We start from the raw sequence: 18426 nt of genomic DNA on the forward strand, positions 1-18426 counted from the left end.
ACTACTGCTCACGTGAAAATGAAACTTTTAGACAATACCCCTGAATAATGAGGGGCTTTCACTTGTAAACAAAAAATTTCTGACAAAATACTAGAAAATTGTAGCCCTTATTTTACTACCTTACAATATATCAATAATCTTGAAACTAAGAGGTCATATAAAAGTACTGTTAATCTCAAGAGTCTTATTTTTTTTAAAGAATCTATCGAGCGGTTTAGAAATTATTCGCTAATTTGTTAAAGTAGACCGAAATGTTTACATTGCCGCTAACAAGAGCTCCCGATTCATACCAGTCAAATCCTTCTTTCTAGCAATCGGCTGGAGGTATCTCCATGATCTTTCACACACGTTTTTAAAAAGATTGAGACTACTATGAGGGGAAATTGCATGTCAAAAGCGCTTCGTTTAGTACAGATAACAGTCGAACATCAAGATTGTACATTTTTTACCCCATTTCTAACCCTAAAAACTTCTTCCGAAAAAATCTCGATAAAGCTCTTACAGATTTCGCTTTAACTTCACGAATACCGATGCGGCTATTGGAGGAAAAAGCTCTAGTAAACTATTTTGGAAGAACAGTTCCCAGTGCCGAGAAATACTGCTGCAAGTAAAATAGGCAACGGCATCATTTCGCTGCTATGACAACTCCGATGTCATTGCAACCCTGATCATAACAAATTTTCATCTTTATCTAATACAACCGTGGTGTCAATTTTTCCAAATCTTTGTGTATGTCGACGTAGTTTATGCTCAAACTTGGGAGATATTGACCCTGAAAAACTGTATCGAGTTACCTTAAACATCAAGCCTCTACAGTTTTTCCGCTAATAAAATCATTTTGTCAAGAGTTGTTAACTTATAAAATTTCGACACTCGCTGACCTTGTCGATAAAAGCAGAAAAGAGATCGTCAAAACCTTGATAAAAATAATTAAAATTATTTCCGGTTTTCTTGTGGTTTGTAGAAAATTAGGCTGTGCCTTTTTTATAGGTGTTTTGTAGCTGTATACAAGTAAGTTTTCGTATAGTTTTCATGTAATTAGGCTTCCCGTTTGGTGCATAAAATAATCGGGCGCTGGAGTCATTCTTCGCTCTCACAAGTTTCAGTAACCTCTAACTGTCTTCTCCAAGAGCAAGTCCTCTTCATCCTTTACTTCAAAACATGGGCAATCTGTATAGTCGAAGACAGAGATAGTGAAATGTGTGAGGAAAAGTAAGACGCGCAAAACATCGGATGTAAGAGGATAAATGGCTCTCGATAACGTGACGTCACGTTTTTCCACTATGTTGGAACCGATCACGTCAGCCAGTTTCCTATCCAGTCTTTCTAGTGCGATTTGTCGTGGCTGAACAGTTTCTCTGACAAGTTGCGCACCCGGAGACATCCCACTTGTTTTAACTGTTTCCGCGCGCAAAAGACTGACATTAAATGAAAACCCCGGAGTTTTTGACCGTTGAACTGCTTTATCCCTCTACTGTTACAATTTTTTGTCATGTTGGGATATGCAGCTAATGGGATTTTTTAGAAAACAAGCAAGGACCAGCCGAGAAAAATGGCTAGAAGGTATCTGTGGAAATTCACTTTGATTTCGTTGCTTTTCTCATATCGCGTGACCCCAGCGCGTGCACAAGTGTTGAGCATGTCTACAATGTATTACGGAAAAATGTGAGAGCGCTTGTTTTGTTGACTTTTATAGACAATGTAAAAGGACGACGATATCTCAAAATCTGAGGAAATTTCATGGCAAAATTCTTGTCAATACCGCATTTCAATTGCATCAAGTTCTTTTGTTATTTAAAACAGGAAAATTAAAGCTCAGTTCCTTTACTGGGTCCTATTGCAGCAGGGAAGCCTGCCGAGAGCACGCCAGCGCCCACAAAGATATCAGAAGCAGAGACGGCCTTTGAGACACCTGGAGGAAGCCTTTGGCCACATTGGACATTACTTGTACGCCAGCCCCCCGAGCATGATCGAGAATTGTGATGCGTGAAGGTTCATCGCCCCTTGAAAAGATGAACCAGTTCCTAGGAAGCAAAGACGACAGTCCAGTGCGGTAACCAGTTAGTGTACCATGGTCGGAGGCCAGTAGTGGAACCAGAAGACAAAACCTTTTCAAATAGGACATTTGAGTATTGCAACCTTTTTGTGTGCACAATATCTCCTTCCTTAACAGAATAATGATTGATAATAATAAAAATATAATACAATCTAAAACCAGATTTTCAGGGTTACTCTCCTGTGATATCTGTCACTGCATGATCATTCCTTGTAAATTACCCATGGCTTTCTGTCGCGAAATTGTAAATGAATTTGAAAACTTAGAAAGTTTATTTTTCACAAAGACGCAGTTTAATAGGCACCTAATTATTCACAACAGCGTTTTCACTAATTTATTAAACAAATAGTTCAAAAGGCTTGTGATTCTTCGTCACGAACGTATTAGCTTTTTAAAATCACCAACGAATCTCTTTAAAATTAAAGTTGACCTGAGAATGGCTACTGTTACGGGTGACTTGAATTTCTGGAATATAACAGGTGATTCAATTTTCAAACAGGTTTGGCTAAGTGCCGGGAATTCAAAGACTATATCAAGAATTGTTGCTATTTCTGTGATAATTTTGTCTCCCATCATCGTGTTTGGAAATTTATTGGTCGTTTTTTTCCATTCGGAAAGACCCCATGAAGAAACTCTAGAAATGGTCATCTAACTATATAATATTATCAATTGCAGTCGCCCATCTTATGGTCGGGTTAGTGATTTGTATTTTACTCATGTACTTTGTAATCTTACATCGCTTTTCAAATATTCCAAGGCTGCCAAAACACAAGACAGTACGGCAAGTTGTCATCAACGGATGCGTCAAAGAGAAAAACATCTCTCCAAAGCTGTCGCTGTTGTTACCTGTGCATTTCTAACCTCTCTCATTCTTGTATTTTTGCGTCAAATGCAAGCTTAATTTATCGCAACTAGTAGTTGTGTAGGCATTTACGTTCGTTTTAATTTATGATAATTCTGGCGTAAATCCATTCGTATACGCCTGGAGAATCCGTTGATTTCGGGCGACATTCAAGTACTTTTTAAACAAACGAAGTAGATGCTGTGGTCATAAGGACAAACCAGTCCAAACCTCTGTTTATGATACAAGACTTTAGTAACTTCAAACTGTGTGACAAGAAACAAGACACCTTTTTCTTGTAGTTTATAACATTTGAATGAAAGTTCACCTTTTGCCCTTGATCCCTGGACTTGGTTTATCCCTGGTGTTGGCGGCAGATCCACTGATCATAGTAGACCCGGACGCTTTTGATGCGGCCGAATCAACTAAGATGGACGAACGATTCTCGACGGCAGCAATTTGTTGTTTTAATTTTTGTATTCGTGTCCCCTTCGCTAACGCTTACTCTGGCAGCAGTAGGTCATGTAATCTGGCGGTAAGCTCGGCCTCCTTGTCAACGGCTGGTTCTGATTCCGGCTTTGACGCTGTTATTCGAGAGCTGTACGGTCTCATCAGTTCTCTCGGCAGACTTCTGTGGTAGTTCGCCCTCATCCCCGGTTCAGCGGGGAACAGGGTCCGCCCGCAAGTGCAAAGGGTGCGGAGTCTTGCAGCCCGGACAGTTGGAAGAACAGGTTCTCGTCACTCATAGTGACTAATACTGCGAAAAACACTACTATCCACTATCGCCAGCAACGTGCAATTGACCGACTGAGCTCACAGCTAGGTAATCCCATTTATTTATACCTAACATTACCTTACTTTTACTGACTTGCACGAGCTGATGGGCCTATGGAGACTCGCCTGATAATGTGCAATGAAGAAGTAAAATCACAGGTACCAAGTAATCGCACAACATGTAGCAGTGTACAGCCTATGATACAAGACTTCCCATGTGCCCTTAGTTACTTTTGTAATATAGAAGTACATCACGCACGACTGACTTTGTCCCCTAACCTATGTTTAACTTTCAAGAATGAAATGTTCAGTCGTGGTCTTTGAATAATAATTTTTCTTAAGACAAAAAGCGATAAAAAGCTCTACCGATCGGCTATTTTAGATTTACAATCGAAACCATGTAAGTTTTAACTTACATTTAAAAATGTACTAATTGTGATCTATTAATGAACAGACGCATGACAAAACGGAATGTATTTATTTGTTAAATATAGGCAACCGATTCATTCGAGCGTCATGCTGACGCTATTGTTTACAGTCTAGTTCCCTGTAAACTTAGGTACAGATTGCGTCGCGGTATATACAAAAGACCTCTTTCGTTTCGCTTTTTCAATGTAGCATTGCAGATTTTGTAACAGGGAGAACGTGTCTCTGACCAGAACTTCCGGCATCAAGCACTCTTATCGATACGCGATCTTATCTCATTTTTTAGACAATCACTCAATACATACGTTACCCTTATCCTTTTTGACAAACATAAGAGTTAACAGATACACATTCAACACTCATTAACAATGCTTGAGTCAGCGTCTGCTGTAAGTCTATACTGTTTTCTGGACTTACTACTAAATCAAGACGCAAGCGTATTTCTACTCCAGCCAATTTCCCCCAATTCAACGGCTTTGTTGTTGGTCTTTTGCTAAATCGAGAAACATCAGTATTACCCAAGAACTTAACGTGTTAAGAAGGAGAGGTACCCACTACAAGGCGAGTCAGTGACCTTAAAAGGTTTTGTGCATCTTCTTTTTTCTCTCTTTTTATATCCCCGAGTCACCGAGTGTCGTATGCCATAAGCGAATGTATGAACATAACTGGTTAGATTCCGCTAAATATAAGTAACTGATCGCCTAATAGAGATGGAGAAAATAAAGATAACGCAGATGCTTGATAAAAGCCCTCTAGGGACATTGTCCTGATTATGCGCACGTGCAAACGTCATCTCTTAAATGTGACGATATCACGGTTGTCATGGCTACTTCGGTCTCAGCCAATAGGAAAAGAGCATCTCAGCATCTCGCCATCGGTGTCTATATAATAAACAGGCCACGCCCGTTCGTGGTACGAATTTCATCTTCTCGCGTTCAACTCGATATCTCACTCGTTCGCTGCGCTCACTAAAAAGAACACTTAAAGATAAAATTCGTATCCACGCGCGAGCATGTAATATCCTTTATATATTATCACTGGCCTTTATCAAAATTGACGCACTTTGATATTTTTACAACTTTATGACGTAGGACATTCGGAGAAAAGTAAATTTAATCAAACTGTTTGTTTCTTAATGTTCTGGAGTAAATTTGCACACGAAACTGGCGAATTTTGCCGGGTTAAACCTTCTTTCAATTACAAAAGCTCTTTCATGCCGAAAACTTTAATTTCTCTTCTTATTTAAGACTGAGTTTTAAGACCGTAGAGGTATATTAGTTAATAGTTGTTAAACCAAAGAAGCGTGTTACAATTTATACAACCAATATACTTAGTTGTTGTACAGGGTTTAATGACGTTTTCTCGAGATGCCGATTTCATAGCCAAGTGACAGACTAAGGATGTGTAATATTCAGAAACGTAAGACCGAATTTATCATGCCCAGTCTAAATTTGTTGGTGTTAACAGAGGCTAAAGAGTTATGGACTTAAAAAATCGTTAGTCGGTCAAAGTCCGAACCATTAAACACGCAATGATATGTGAACTGACACTTTGTAACATGTTATGATTGATTGATCAGGATTAGTCTAATACAACAAAGACGTCGTTGACTTCTAAGATACGTAACATTTTACTCGGCCACCGGTGTGCACAATAAACCGCGATTTGTTTGAACAAGGTTGTGAGGAACTCTACGGCTGAATCGTTTGAAATGGCAGCTGTCTTAGGACATTACAACTTCTGGAACATAACAAGCGAGCAAGCTTTACAAGAAGCTTGGCTTCGTCTAGAAAATGTCAAGCCTCTATCGGCCACTAGTTCTGTTCTCTCGATAGTCATGACGCCGATAATAGTGCTTGGCAATTTGCTGGTCTTGTTAGCAGTTTGGAAAGATCCGCTTAAGAAACTTCGCTCATCACCATCCAACTTCATTTTGGTCTCCATGGCTCTCGCTGATCTGTCAGTCGGCTTGGTGGTTTGTCCAATCACTGCGTATTGGGGCTGGGTAATATTTGACAAAAACACCTCGCCTTTTGGTCTTTCCGTTATTTTTGCCATCAACGTTTTCTCTGTGAATGTGAGCTTCGGCCACATCTTCCTGCTGACAGTGGATAGACTTTTCGCCGTGGTAACTCCGCTTGAGTATCGTTTTAAAATAACGAATAAACGAGTACTCGTCGCGTGTTGTGTTTGCTGGATGTACTTCGTGGCGTTCGGGTGTTCATTTCTGATGTTTCGGGACTATTTTGCCATAATGGTAACAATCTACAACGTACAGCTTTTATCCATTCTCTTAAGCATTCTTATAATGTACGCAGTTATGATGTTCCATTTCCATAGGTACTCAAAAACAAGAGAAAAAGAACAGCGGCATTCAATAGACAGTCGTCTGATGATCCTCAAAAGAGAAAGAAATCTCTTCAAAGCGATCGCCATCGTCATCTGTGCATTTCTTATTTGCTACATGCCCTGGTTTATAGTTCAGCTATTGATATATTTGTGCAAACCATGCCACCCTCACTTGGCTCTGCTTATGGTTTTCTTTGGATTTTCTGGCACTTTAACGTGTGCAAACTCCTTCTTGAACCCGATACTTTATTCATGGCGACTTCCAAAATTTAGAGAAACATTCAAGTACTTTTGGAGAAACCGAAATTTTGGAAGATTGCAAGTCTCTGGCACAGCCGGAAAAACCTGCAAAGCTTCTTTGTGATAGCTTAGTCAGGTGTGACTATCTTGGACAATTTACAGTTTAAACACTCAGGGTTGTTTCGTACAACGGAAACGTAGACGGTTTTATCCCTAGTCGGACCAATACATAGGGTCTTGAAAAAGATGACCACGAACAATTGCTACGTAGAAATGGCGGTCTTGTCTCCACTAGAGGATTAAGAGTAGTGTCTCTTAATCAGTGGTCTGTTCGTATTACACTGACACTTCAATTAAATCATTTTTTTAGGCTTTTCTGGAAGATCTGTCAATAAATTGTGGAACAACTTGTTTTTGAAGATACGCTAAACAACTAACAACTAACTTTATGTTACGTTCACGACTTGTTAAATTAGAAACATGGATGAGAGTTCGTAGCCGCATTGAAGTCCCAAGATATAACTGCAGGCTATTTCTTGAAGGAAAAGGGAAAGTTTTTAGGAGGAAAGAATAAGACATCGTATAATGTAAAATACAAGCTTAATTGACACCGCTTAAGTCGTTTTCGTTCCATGTGGAACGATGCATATTTTTTTCCAGGACCCGTTTGGCTTTCAGGTTAGGCTGGTAGATCTTTCAGCAGGTACTTCATTTTGGAAATTCTGACCAATTTTGACAACTGCCAATTTCGCTTTGCACCTTGTTCTCTTTGCAGATTCAATTTGTCTCTTTCGTAGAAAGTTAGCCAGCCACAATTCTTTGCGAACGAAAGACGATAAAGAAGGTAAAAAAACTGGCAAAAGAAAGTTAAAGGGAAATGATAAGAGAGCAAGAAAGAAAGATCGAAATAGATTCCTAGAAACGTCCACATTTTGGCTTATGTGCAAGCCTCAAAACAAAAAAAGGAGCTTAATCACACACAATTTACAGGGAAATAGGCTCTTCGTATTGTAGTGTTGACTCTTAGCCACTGGCAGAAAACCACTCCAAAAAGGAGAATTTAGTAAAAAATGAGGTTTCGTTCGCTACTCGCTGGCGGTCGTCGAAGGGTTAATTTATGCAATATTAAATAAAAGATTTAGAGGTAACATATCCACCAAGTGGTTCTTCGGCTACCTGATTCCTGGTCGAATTGGAATCTGGAAGTTTTGTTTCTTAAGGAGTGGGGAAAACCGGAGTACCCCGGGAAAAATCTCTCGAAGTCAAGGGGAGAACCAACAAGAAACAAACTCAACCCACATATTGCGTCGACGCCGGGATTTTGAACCCGGAGCCACATTGGTGGGAGACGATTGCTCTCCGAGCCCCGACACTGCAACGCCCTTGCTTCACAATCTTCAGGGGGGGGGGGGGGGGGGGAATCTATTAGTTCCCTAAATGCATTGAAAACAATGTTTGGTCTTTGGGTGCCTCTGAGTTTTTAAAATAACAACATAACATTATTAAAATATTATTGATAAAATATCGCGCACTTAATTTTTTCCTTACCATATCTTCCATTTATCTGCATAGCCGAGGCTAGATTTTGCCTTTTTCCTTGGACGAAAATCCTCGTCCTCCCTCTCCACTTTGGACCACATATTGTGGAGTAAAACGTAGTTCTGGGAGAACTGTTTACTTAATTAATCCAAGAAAATAGGTCCAGAAGAGTCAAGAACCTATGCACGCGGCTGGACAGCGAACGTTAGAAAAATTCGAACTTGAAAACTGTTTACGGACGGTCGCGCGATCGCCTTTTGCTTTCTGGTCAAAACTAACGCGGCGGACCCTCCCTCCGCGTTGACTGACCAAGAAGCAATAGTACCTTTCCTCTCATAGCAAGTGCTGTATTGTCGAGCGGAGGCGATCGCTAAGCTTGAATACGTACATGGCGTTGTAATCCTGCCCGTTTGCGGTTCATAGCGGAGCGTAAAGGTTAAGTGTTTGTTAATGAGCGAGCGATTATCGTGCGGTTGCGATGGGTTTTGTGAAGCCAGCGAGCAAGAAGCCGGAGTACACGTTACTTGCAGACAAGCCGATGGCAGTTTGGAGCAGAATCGTCTGTTGTTCTCAATTTTATAGCGCGTCGCGTGGAGATGGTCCGTTTTTTTGTAGCCAGCCTTTAATTCTTCTCTACTGGATAGTACCTACGATTGCAAAATTCGACAAAATGCCACTTAAACCGGCCAGGAAAGACCAAGAGACGTTCAGTTGAAGGTATGTTTGTCTTGTTTTGTTATATTTTGGTTTCTGGACTATTTTAGTTCATGAGAGATTCGCCGACTCATCCCATTTTGTCCACGTTATTGACACACACTACGTCTGGGCCGCCTGTGATCAAACGGGCCAACACTAAATCGGAAGAAGACATCAACTGCGAATCCAAGGAAATCTGTCTTTAAATTCGCTCATCCTTCGCTCTACGTAAGTAAAGTGAAGTCTGCTTTTTCTAAAGTACTCGTGAGCTTTTTTTTGTTTTCGGAGAAAGGCGTTTAGGAAACGAAAATCAGTTTCGTGAATGGAGTCTCGGAAGGGACGTCGCGGGCGACCGGCAGCAGGACGTTCTCAAGAGTCTTTGGAGATAGAGAAGCTTAGCCGATCGATCTGGTATGGTCCTAGGAGTTGTGTGTGGCTTACGAAAAGAATACACCACACTTGGAAAGTGGTAAAAGGCATGAGTTTGTTCAACTCTGATTCGATTTATGACCCCAACCTATAGTGATACCGAAAAGCACGCAACACGCCGCTCGATCTTCGCACTTGAAATTTTCCTTGTATCTTTGCTGTATGATCGTATATGTTTAAGAATTGATGTTTTTAAAATAAATTATTGCCTGAGTATTCTGTTCATAATCTGGTATCTTTATGTTTTCTACTCGATAACTTTTGTTTTGCCGACCACTGACCCGACGAACGGCGAATGAATTTGTTCATTTGCTAATAAGCAATTGAAAGTTTTGCTCATTTCAGGATAACCTTTATACTCATATGCTGTTTTTGTTTTTACCGGTCAAGGGCTATTGGCAGGTACTTCTGGGTTTATATAGGGCGGACAGAGAGATCAGTAATAAAAGATGGCTGCTTTGTTAGCAGGGGTACGTAAATGACCTCGGAAAAATACACGTAGGTAAATGTTTGTTTCAAGGCAGAACGGGGCTGTAAACCTTATTCTTATGGGCTGCAACATATCTGAGGAATAGGAAAGGATAAATATAAATTATGGGGATATATAAAATGAAACCAAATGTCCGGAAATACTCCCGCGTCGCGAACAATGAAGTTGAATTATTTAAATTTCTTTGCGTGCATTTAACTCGCTTCCGATTTGTTTAAAACAAATCAGCTACTGTCAGAACTCACACGTGCGCAGTATCGTGAACGTGTCCCTTTAAAAGAGACACTGTCCTGATTATGCGTACGCGTGCAGTCATCTGTTTTCTCTTAAAAAGCCAGTAGAACTGTCAAATTGAAGAGACAATATTTCCTCGCGAAACTACATCGCCTATGGAAATCCGTTGTTTACCTATTTCAAGTAGTATTTTAGACTTGACATCCTTACAGAAGATCAAAATTTGTTACTTCTGCAGTAATGAGATAGTGTTCCTTTAAGGGACCACAATTTCTAAGACTTCATTGGTCAATCTTTTGGCCCAAGAAGAGGTAGAAAAAGCCTGAGGTCAATTTGTTGTGAGACAGATATTTCGCAGTCTTACTTCGTGTACCAGACACAAATGACGTAAAACACTCCTTAGTGTCTGGTACAGAAAGTAAATGCTTTATTTCGCTCTTTCAACATCTCCATTTTCTTTAATAACTGCTAGGGTTTTGGTCAACGTGTATGGAGAGCCGCCCATACCGGTTCGACTGCAATTTTGTAGCTCAAAAAAAAAACGTTTGCAGCTGTATTAGGCAGAGCAATTGAAATATTGATCCTTAAATAAATGATCGAAATCTAAAGCTGAAACACTGAAGTGTTGTTGAAAAAAAAGGAATTCTCTTGAAGTAAGAAAATAAAATAAAAAAGTTTAACATTATTGTCTTATTGCTTGTCGTTTTCTTATCCAAAGCGATGGAACGCTTTTATGGGAAAGTTATATTTTGCTTTATATTATCACCGGCTTTATCATTATTACGTAGGACAGTCGCCGAAAAGAAATTTAATCAAACTGTTTGTTTCTTAATGTTTTGGAGTAAATTTGCACACGTAACTGGCGAATTTTGCTGGGATATAACTTCTTTCAATTACAAAAGCTCTTTCCATGCCGAAATCTTATTTAAGGGTTTTTAGACTGTAGAGGTATCATTAGTTAATAGCTGTTAAACCAAAGAAGCGTCTTACAATTTGTACAACCAATATACTTAGTTGTTGTACACGGCTCAATGACATTTTCTGTTGTTTTCTAGAGATGCCGATTTTATAGCCAAGTGCCAGAACATTCATCAAATATGTGTAATATTTAATTAAAAACGTATTTTCTGAAAATATTGAAGAATCATATAAGACAGAATCTCTCATGCCCAGTCTAAATTTGTTAGTGTAAGCAGAAGCTAAAGAGATAAATTATCGCCTTAAATAATCGTCAATCGGTCAAAGTTCGAACCATTAAACACGCAATGATACGTTAACTGACACTTTGTAACATGTAATGATTGACTGATCAGGACTGGTCTAATACAACAAAGAAGTCGCAGAGTTCTAAGATATATAACAGTTTACACGGCCAAAGGAGTGCACAATAAACCGCGATTCGTTTGAACAAGGTTGAACGGAACTCTACGGCTGGATCGTTTGAAATGGCAGCTATCTATGGACATTACAACTTCTGGAATGTAACAAGCGAGCAGGCTTTACAAGAAACTTGGCTTCATACCGAAAATGTCAAGCCTCTGTGGGCCGCTGGTTCTGTGCTCTCGATAGTCATGGCGCCCATAATAGTGCTTGGCAATTTGCTGGTGTTGTTAGCGGTTTGGAAAGACCCTCTTAAGAAACTTCGCTCATCACCATCCAACTTCATTTTGGTCTCCATGGCTCTCGCTGATCTGTCAGTCGGCTTGGTGGTTTGTCCAATCACCGCGTATTGGGGCTGGGTAAGATTTGAGAAAAAAACAGTGCCTTTTGGTCTTTCCGTTATTTTTGCCATCAACGTTTTCTCTGTGAATGTGAGCTTCGGTCACATGTTGCTGCTGGCAGTGGATAGACTTTTCGCCGTTGTAACTCCGCTCGAGTATCGTTTGAAAATAACGAATAAACGAGTACTCGTCGCTTGTTGTGTTTGCTGGATGTACTTCGTGGCGTTCGGGTGTTCATTTCTGATGCTTGGTGACTATTTTGCCATAATGGTAACAATCTACAACGTACAGCTTTTATCCATTCTCTTGAGCATTCTTATAATGTACGCAGTTATGATGTTCCATTTCCATAGATATTCAAAAACAATAGAAAAAGAACAGCGGCATTCAATAGACAGTCGTCTGATGATCCTCAAAAGAGAAAGAAACGTCTTTAAAGCGATCACCATCGTCATCTGTGCATTTCTTATTTGCTACATGCCCTGGTTTATGGTTCAGCTATTGAAATATTTGTGCAAACCATGCTACCCTCATTTGGCATTGCTTATAATATTGTTTAGATTTTCAACCAGTTTAACGCACGCAAACTCCTTCTTGAACCCGATACTTTATTCATGGCGGCTTCCAAAATTTAAAGAAACATTGAAGTACTTTTGGAAAAACCGAAATTTTGGAAGATGGCACTGACAATTCAACTAAAAATTTTTTTTAGGCTTTGTTATTTAAACCTCGCTGGGACTATGAAAATAAATATGAAAAGAAAAACGTTTAGGCGAGCGAAATTTCGTCCGCCGAAACGAAATTTCCTCTTTCCAAAATAATTAGCTGACAACAGCTACAAAAACAAAATCGGTTTAATGACACGACTTTTCGTGGCACGAAGGCTTGTGATCCTATTTCCATCGTTTTAATGTTTTCGTGTGGACGGGCGAAAACGATTCCATTACGCTACCTGTGGACGCATATAAACGGAAAAAAGTCTCCTTTTTCAAAAATACCCGGATACGAGTCGACCAGGCCTAAGAAAACAAACGGCGACGGCGGGGAAAACGTCACGAAAAATTTGGCTTCGCGTTCGTTTAAACTTAAGTACGATTATCCCAATCTCCTGGAGTTGAATTCGTAAGGAAAATTCCAAGTTCAAAAGGACAAAGAGAAATTTGTCGTCGTTTGTTTCCATTTTCGATAAAACGTGAAATCACGCCGTAGTTTTGCAGTGACGGCAAACAATTGTACAATCCTGTCATTGTTTCCTAATCTAAGTCAAGGCCAACTCGAATCCGGATAATTTTGACTAAACTGCGTATTTTTAAACACGAATGGGCCTTCCCTCCACACGAAACCAGTGAATACGCTCACTAAAACCGCTCTCCTGAGTTGTTTAAAGCCCCGTCCATAGGAATCCGGGTAACAAATATGCAGTTTTAAAAACTTCTGAATTGGTGTAGGCGCAGCCTAAACCTGCTGCGTTTTTGACGTTCTCATCAAACAAAAAACTTCCTTAACTTTCTAATGTAAGAGCTAAGACGTCGCAGGAAGGTACATTTCAGGAGCTTGAACAGACCAAATTTCAGTCTAAAAAGATTTGCGGGAAGACGTCTGACATTTCAGGCAAGCCGAGAACACAAACATGAGTTGTATGTGGTTGTTGATAATATTTGATCATAGCAGTAAATTCCAACGGTTTGGTAGTCAAGAGGTACATTTCCCTTTATTAGGGGGCCTGCAGTTGTCTTTTAGTGTATCAATAGTACCAAGTACTTATATTATAATTCAATAACATGCACTTGACATTATGCTTATACAAAATTTGAGGGAAAAACATGGCAAATATTAAAATAATGGAAGAAACTTATTATTTGCTTTGTTGGGCACTGACTAAGCTAGGGAGCATTTATTCGAAAACAAAAGCGTTTATTGCTAATTTGAATAAACTGCAAAATTTGCCTTCCGAAGTTAACTTAATGCACCGAATAACACCTAACCTGAGGAAAGTTTGAGCCTTTAACAAGGTTTCCTAGTTTGGCAAGTTCCTTTTACCATTCCTGATGTTTTCTCAAAATACCAGAGTGTAAAAATAGGAATCACGTGGATCATGTCAGTGTTGTTTTGGGGAGGATGTCATAATCTGGTGGTTTTTCAGTTCAGTGAAATCATTTGTCTCACCTTTCCTTTGTCGGGTTTCGGAATCTTCCGAAATCCTACTCCAGAAAGTAACTAAAGACTCAAAACCCGTAACATTTCCTATGGATTTTTCGATGAGGTAAGCTGAAGTCTAACTATCTACACTGAACTTTTCGGATGTTCAAACGTCTTCAGTCCAAAAAAAAAGATTGCTTAAATAAAACCAAAAGAATATTAGAAGCAAGTGAACAATATATCTGAGGCATATTAAATAATTTATTGTTTGTTTGTTCCCTGTTAGGATGAAAATTCACCTCACTTATTGTGTTTAGTTGAATGCTTGACAATAGAGAGATGGCCGGAGAGAGCTCGTTTCCTCATCCTGAGCCGAAAGGTAAAACGAAAAGGAAAGCGAAACAACATAAAAACATGATCAGAATTGGACAAAAAGCAATGCTTTGAGTTTAAATAACTTCAAATCAAACATCAAGGGTTATGAAGGCCGGGTCAATACAAATAATTGTTTTTATATCAAAATGCAGATTGTTCAATTGACATCATTTAAAAAAGCTGAATAGCACTAGAAAATGTAACAGTTGTTCAGTAGTGTACAGAGCAGCCTGGGATCAGGTCACGAGAGGATTGTGGTGAAGACGGAAAACAACAACTCCTGTCCACTTGCTTGTAATGGCAGCCGTTGTTGGTCATTACAACGTCTGAAAAGGAAAAATTTTTAGGAGGAAAAACTAAGACATAGTATACAATAAAATGCAAGCTTAATTTAAGCGATATTAAATAAAAGAAAAGAAAGAAATAACGATTTAGAGGTAGTGTATCCACCAAGTAGTTCTTCGGCTACCTGATTCCTGGTCAAATTGAAATCAAGAAGTGTTGGTTTTTAAGAAGTGGGGAAAACCGGAGTACCCGGAGAAACACCTCTCGAAGCCAATGGGAGAATCAAGAACAAACAAACTCTACCCACATATTGCGTCGACGCCAGGATTTTGAACCCAGAGCCACGTTGGTGAGAGACGATTGCTCTCCGAGCCCCGTCACTGCGCCGCCCTGGCTCCGCGATCTTTGTTACTAGGCGGAAATCTATTAGTTACGTTAGGTTGATCATCTTTCTTCTCCACTTATAAAAGACTTACCTTTGTAGCCTCTCAGTATGTGTTCATCTCTGCGGTGCGTTTACATATATTTGGTCAATTACAGATCATACTGGTTTAATTTCAGTGACTTTTATACATATGTAGGAGGAGGCAGCAGTTACACACTTTTCTGTCAATATAGTTAATCACTACCGTTTTGGAGAGCCACGTCTTTGTAATGTTGCATCAAAGCAACTGTATCTATAAATACATTTAATTGTGCAATATATAGAGAATACTTCATGGAAAGTGCGGGCGTACGGTATTTACGCACGAGTTGTTGACGTATATACAAAAACAACGAGTGCGTAACTACCGTACAAAGCACTTTCCACGTGGTATTGTGTTTATTATATATATATTGAGATTTACATTCTTGTTTATCGTCTTTAATGACAGACCAAGACAAAACTCTGTTACATAAATTCAAGTTAAAAACTCATGCAAGGATTATAGCGTAAGCTTGAATTTCTGCCAGAAATTTAACATTACAGCAAGCAAATAATCACATAATGTTAAAATATTATTTCTAAACTTTAATCCGAGTCGGACTCCTCAATTCGGATTCTCTTCCACCTTTTTTCGGTGGTTTCGGTGACGGAACTCCTGGTTTGAATGGTCGGCGAGGTGGTAAGCGCATTAATAGATATTAAATTGTCCTCCACTTATTACTGCTCCATCAAAAAAACTCATCGGGGTTTTACTAGTGCAAGTGCTCGCAGCAGCAGTTTCGTTAGTTGCAGTAGTTGCTTGTGTTTGCGACGATGCTCGGCTTAAGAAGCCCGATATGTTTTTTTGTTGATTTAGGTTCAAGCTACTATAGTTTGTTATGCTTTGCACGTTCTTGTGCCCACTTAACTGCATTATATGCGTTGGCGGAATTTCACTGTCATTAAGTTTTTGAATCATGTGTTTACGAGCACTATGGTTCGTGAGTCGCTCGTTGTTGATGTTTGCTTTTGAAGCCATTTTTTTCATCAAAGTGTTTAATTTATTTACACCCATAGGTGCCGACTTGAACCAGTGTTTTTTGGAGCCGTCTGTTTTCGTGTGGTTTATTCCCAAGTAGAATGGCGAATCGTCAGCCATCATGTTTTCCGGTCGTTTTTCACGGTAAATTTTGTACGCCACGACAGGATCTGGTTCATCACCACTTGAAAACATTTTCGGGGAAACTTTTCGAACGTTTGAGGCGTCTACTCCAGACCTTGTTTTTGTCTGTCTTTCATTTTAAACTAGATATTCGTTACCTTGTGCGTCCTTACAAAGCTTTACATCTCCCCAGCACAAATCCCTATGCTCTTGACAACCACGCATTCCAAAATGAATGGTGTTTTTCAGCCAAACAGTATTCAACAATGATTCAGCAGAGGAAACTCCAAGCAAATTGTTTTCGTAAAGTATATCGACTTCCTCGTCCGTGATAGCCACAGCAGCTTTGTCCTTGTTGCCTCGGCCAGCTTTCTTCAGCTCTTTTTGTTTAGCCTTTCTAAACAATTCAAATTCTTTATCGTTAATGATACTCTTAGTATAATTATTTTTCTTCAAATGTCTTTCAATACTTGAAACAAGGCATCTTAAACTTGAAGGCTCATAATCCTCTCCGTCTTTACGTCTCACAGAACGAATAAACTCCGCAAGGTGCTTGTTTAATTCTGCGGGCTCTATGTCTTGCACTTCTCGCTCGTCGTTCTTTTCGTTTCTCAAAACGTTTCCACCAATTTCACATCTCGTTTCGTTTTCTCTTTCGTATTCCTGTTTTCGAGACTTTCCACGTAATCCTCGACTGAAGTATCGTGATCAACAAACCTTTTCTCGTTCATGTTTTTAAGCTTCAACACTTGCGAAAGATTTCTTTACAAAGTAACAAAGTGAAATGCTGCCAGCTGAATGAAAATCACCTTTTTACGGCTCACACGTCAAAAAACATGATACGCAGAACCTGATTGGACGTATCGTTTTCCTCATATGTGGAAAAAGCAATACGCGCCATTTGATTGGCTGTCGGGTTCTTAGACCAGCTTGTGAACCAAATTTATTTCGCGCCTTTTCAGTAGGTAAATCTCATTTTTTATCTCAGGTAATTTCTATTTTTTTGTTTTGTTTCAACTTCATTAGCATACATTACCATACCCCCCCCCCCTTCCAAAAAAAAGAAAAACAGAAATTACCCGAGATAAAAAAATTAAGTACAACAGGAATGTTGCAGTTTTCCAGGCCAAACTCAATATAGAGCGTAAGTCGGTGTCACAGCACAAATGAGTTTTGCAAAAGCTTTCTGTTCAGATTTTCTTCCAAGCACCCAAATACAAAGACTATAGACAGGGGGGGGGGGGGGGAAGGTGTGTCCAAGGAAATCTGTGGTACAGTCCGCCTGCCAGTATGACGTCACATCTCGCGTCAGTGACTTTCAAAATGGCCAGGAAAGTGTTCATCGAAGAGACGGATGAAAATTTTGATTTTATAACGGATATACTGTTCCGATTTCTTGGATTTGGAGATTTTAAGGTTTCTATTGTCATAGAAAACTAGACTTAAGCACTTTTTTGAATGAAATGTCGAATTGTGTAATGAATTTTAAAGATTCCTTTCTATCGTCGAGCAAATTTTACGGGCAATCATACCGACTGGTCACACTTTTGAGGGCCAGTGCACAGCAAGATTGAGGAGTTTAGACACAGCAATAGGAGGTTCATCAAATGATGTATTATACTTTACATTGTGCGTATTTTCAGCTCTTCAGAGCTAGTGGAACCCCATATCATTTCTCTTAAAGTTCGCCTAGCTGTAGCGTTGAAGCAGAAAGCTAAATGACAGGTTGTGAGAGACTGTGAGCATTGAATCTTGTTGCTTTACCGCATTTTAATACTGTATTGGGCATATACACCTGTAATTCTGTAATTAAATCCCGAAATCCAATAAAAGGTTTCGTTTAATTATTTTTTGGGGGCAAACCAAGTGGAGATTTTAGGGTAATAATATTGATGATTAAGACGATGTAGAAAAGGCAAGTTTAGCTTTTGCCAGTGGGCCACTGGTGGGTGTTGGGTGTAAATTAGTACAGTTTGTGGTGTACTGTGTGTTGTTTGTCATGATGTCAACTAACACTGAAAAAACTTCAGCTGTTTCAGAGGAGGGACATGTCTTGACAGCTTATGGTTTTTATCTGATCGTAAGCTTGGCCCTATGCAGATCAAGAGCTTTTGAAATCCCTTTTCCAAAATAAAACTCTGGACTTAAGCTTAAAATATCAATATTGATCCAAGTGCATGACCAGCAGGGTCAGCAGTAAGAATAAAGAAAAAAAGGCCCAAAGGAAATGTAGTTTTTTTAAAAAAAGAGACCAAACAGAAAAA

At 39.5% G+C, this 18426-nt stretch overlaps 3 protein-coding genes across 3 annotated transcripts; 2 read left to right on the forward strand and 1 right to left on the reverse strand.

Annotated features, from left to right (window-relative positions):
• Positions 1 to 5808: 5808 nt before the first annotated feature.
• Positions 5809 to 6810, forward strand: LOC140934328 (adenosine receptor A2a-like). Its single transcript, XM_073383971.1, has one exon. It carries the CDS (start codon positions 5809 to 5811, stop codon positions 6808 to 6810), a length of 1002 nt encoding a protein of 333 aa, XP_073240072.1.
• A 4709-nt stretch (positions 6811 to 11519) lies between these two features.
• On the forward strand, positions 11520 to 12482 carry LOC140934329 (beta-4C adrenergic receptor-like). The gene has a single exon (XM_073383972.1). It carries the CDS (start codon positions 11520 to 11522, stop codon positions 12480 to 12482), a length of 963 nt encoding a protein of 320 aa, XP_073240073.1.
• Positions 12483 to 16300: 3818 nt separating this feature from the next.
• Positions 16301 to 17063, reverse strand: LOC140934330 (uncharacterized protein KIAA1958-like). Its single transcript, XM_073383974.1, has 2 exons — positions 16987 to 17063; positions 16301 to 16856 (listed from the first exon to the last, which is right to left on the reverse strand). Exons 1-2 carry the CDS (start codon positions 17061 to 17063, stop codon positions 16301 to 16303), a joined length of 633 nt encoding a protein of 210 aa, XP_073240075.1.
• Between the last annotated feature and the right edge of the window lie 1363 nt (positions 17064 to 18426).

The sequence above is a fragment of the Porites lutea genome, chromosome 4, assembly GCF_958299795.1.
Source record: "Porites lutea chromosome 4, jaPorLute2.1, whole genome shotgun sequence".
NCBI lineage: Eukaryota > Metazoa > Cnidaria > Anthozoa > Scleractinia > Poritidae > Porites > Porites lutea.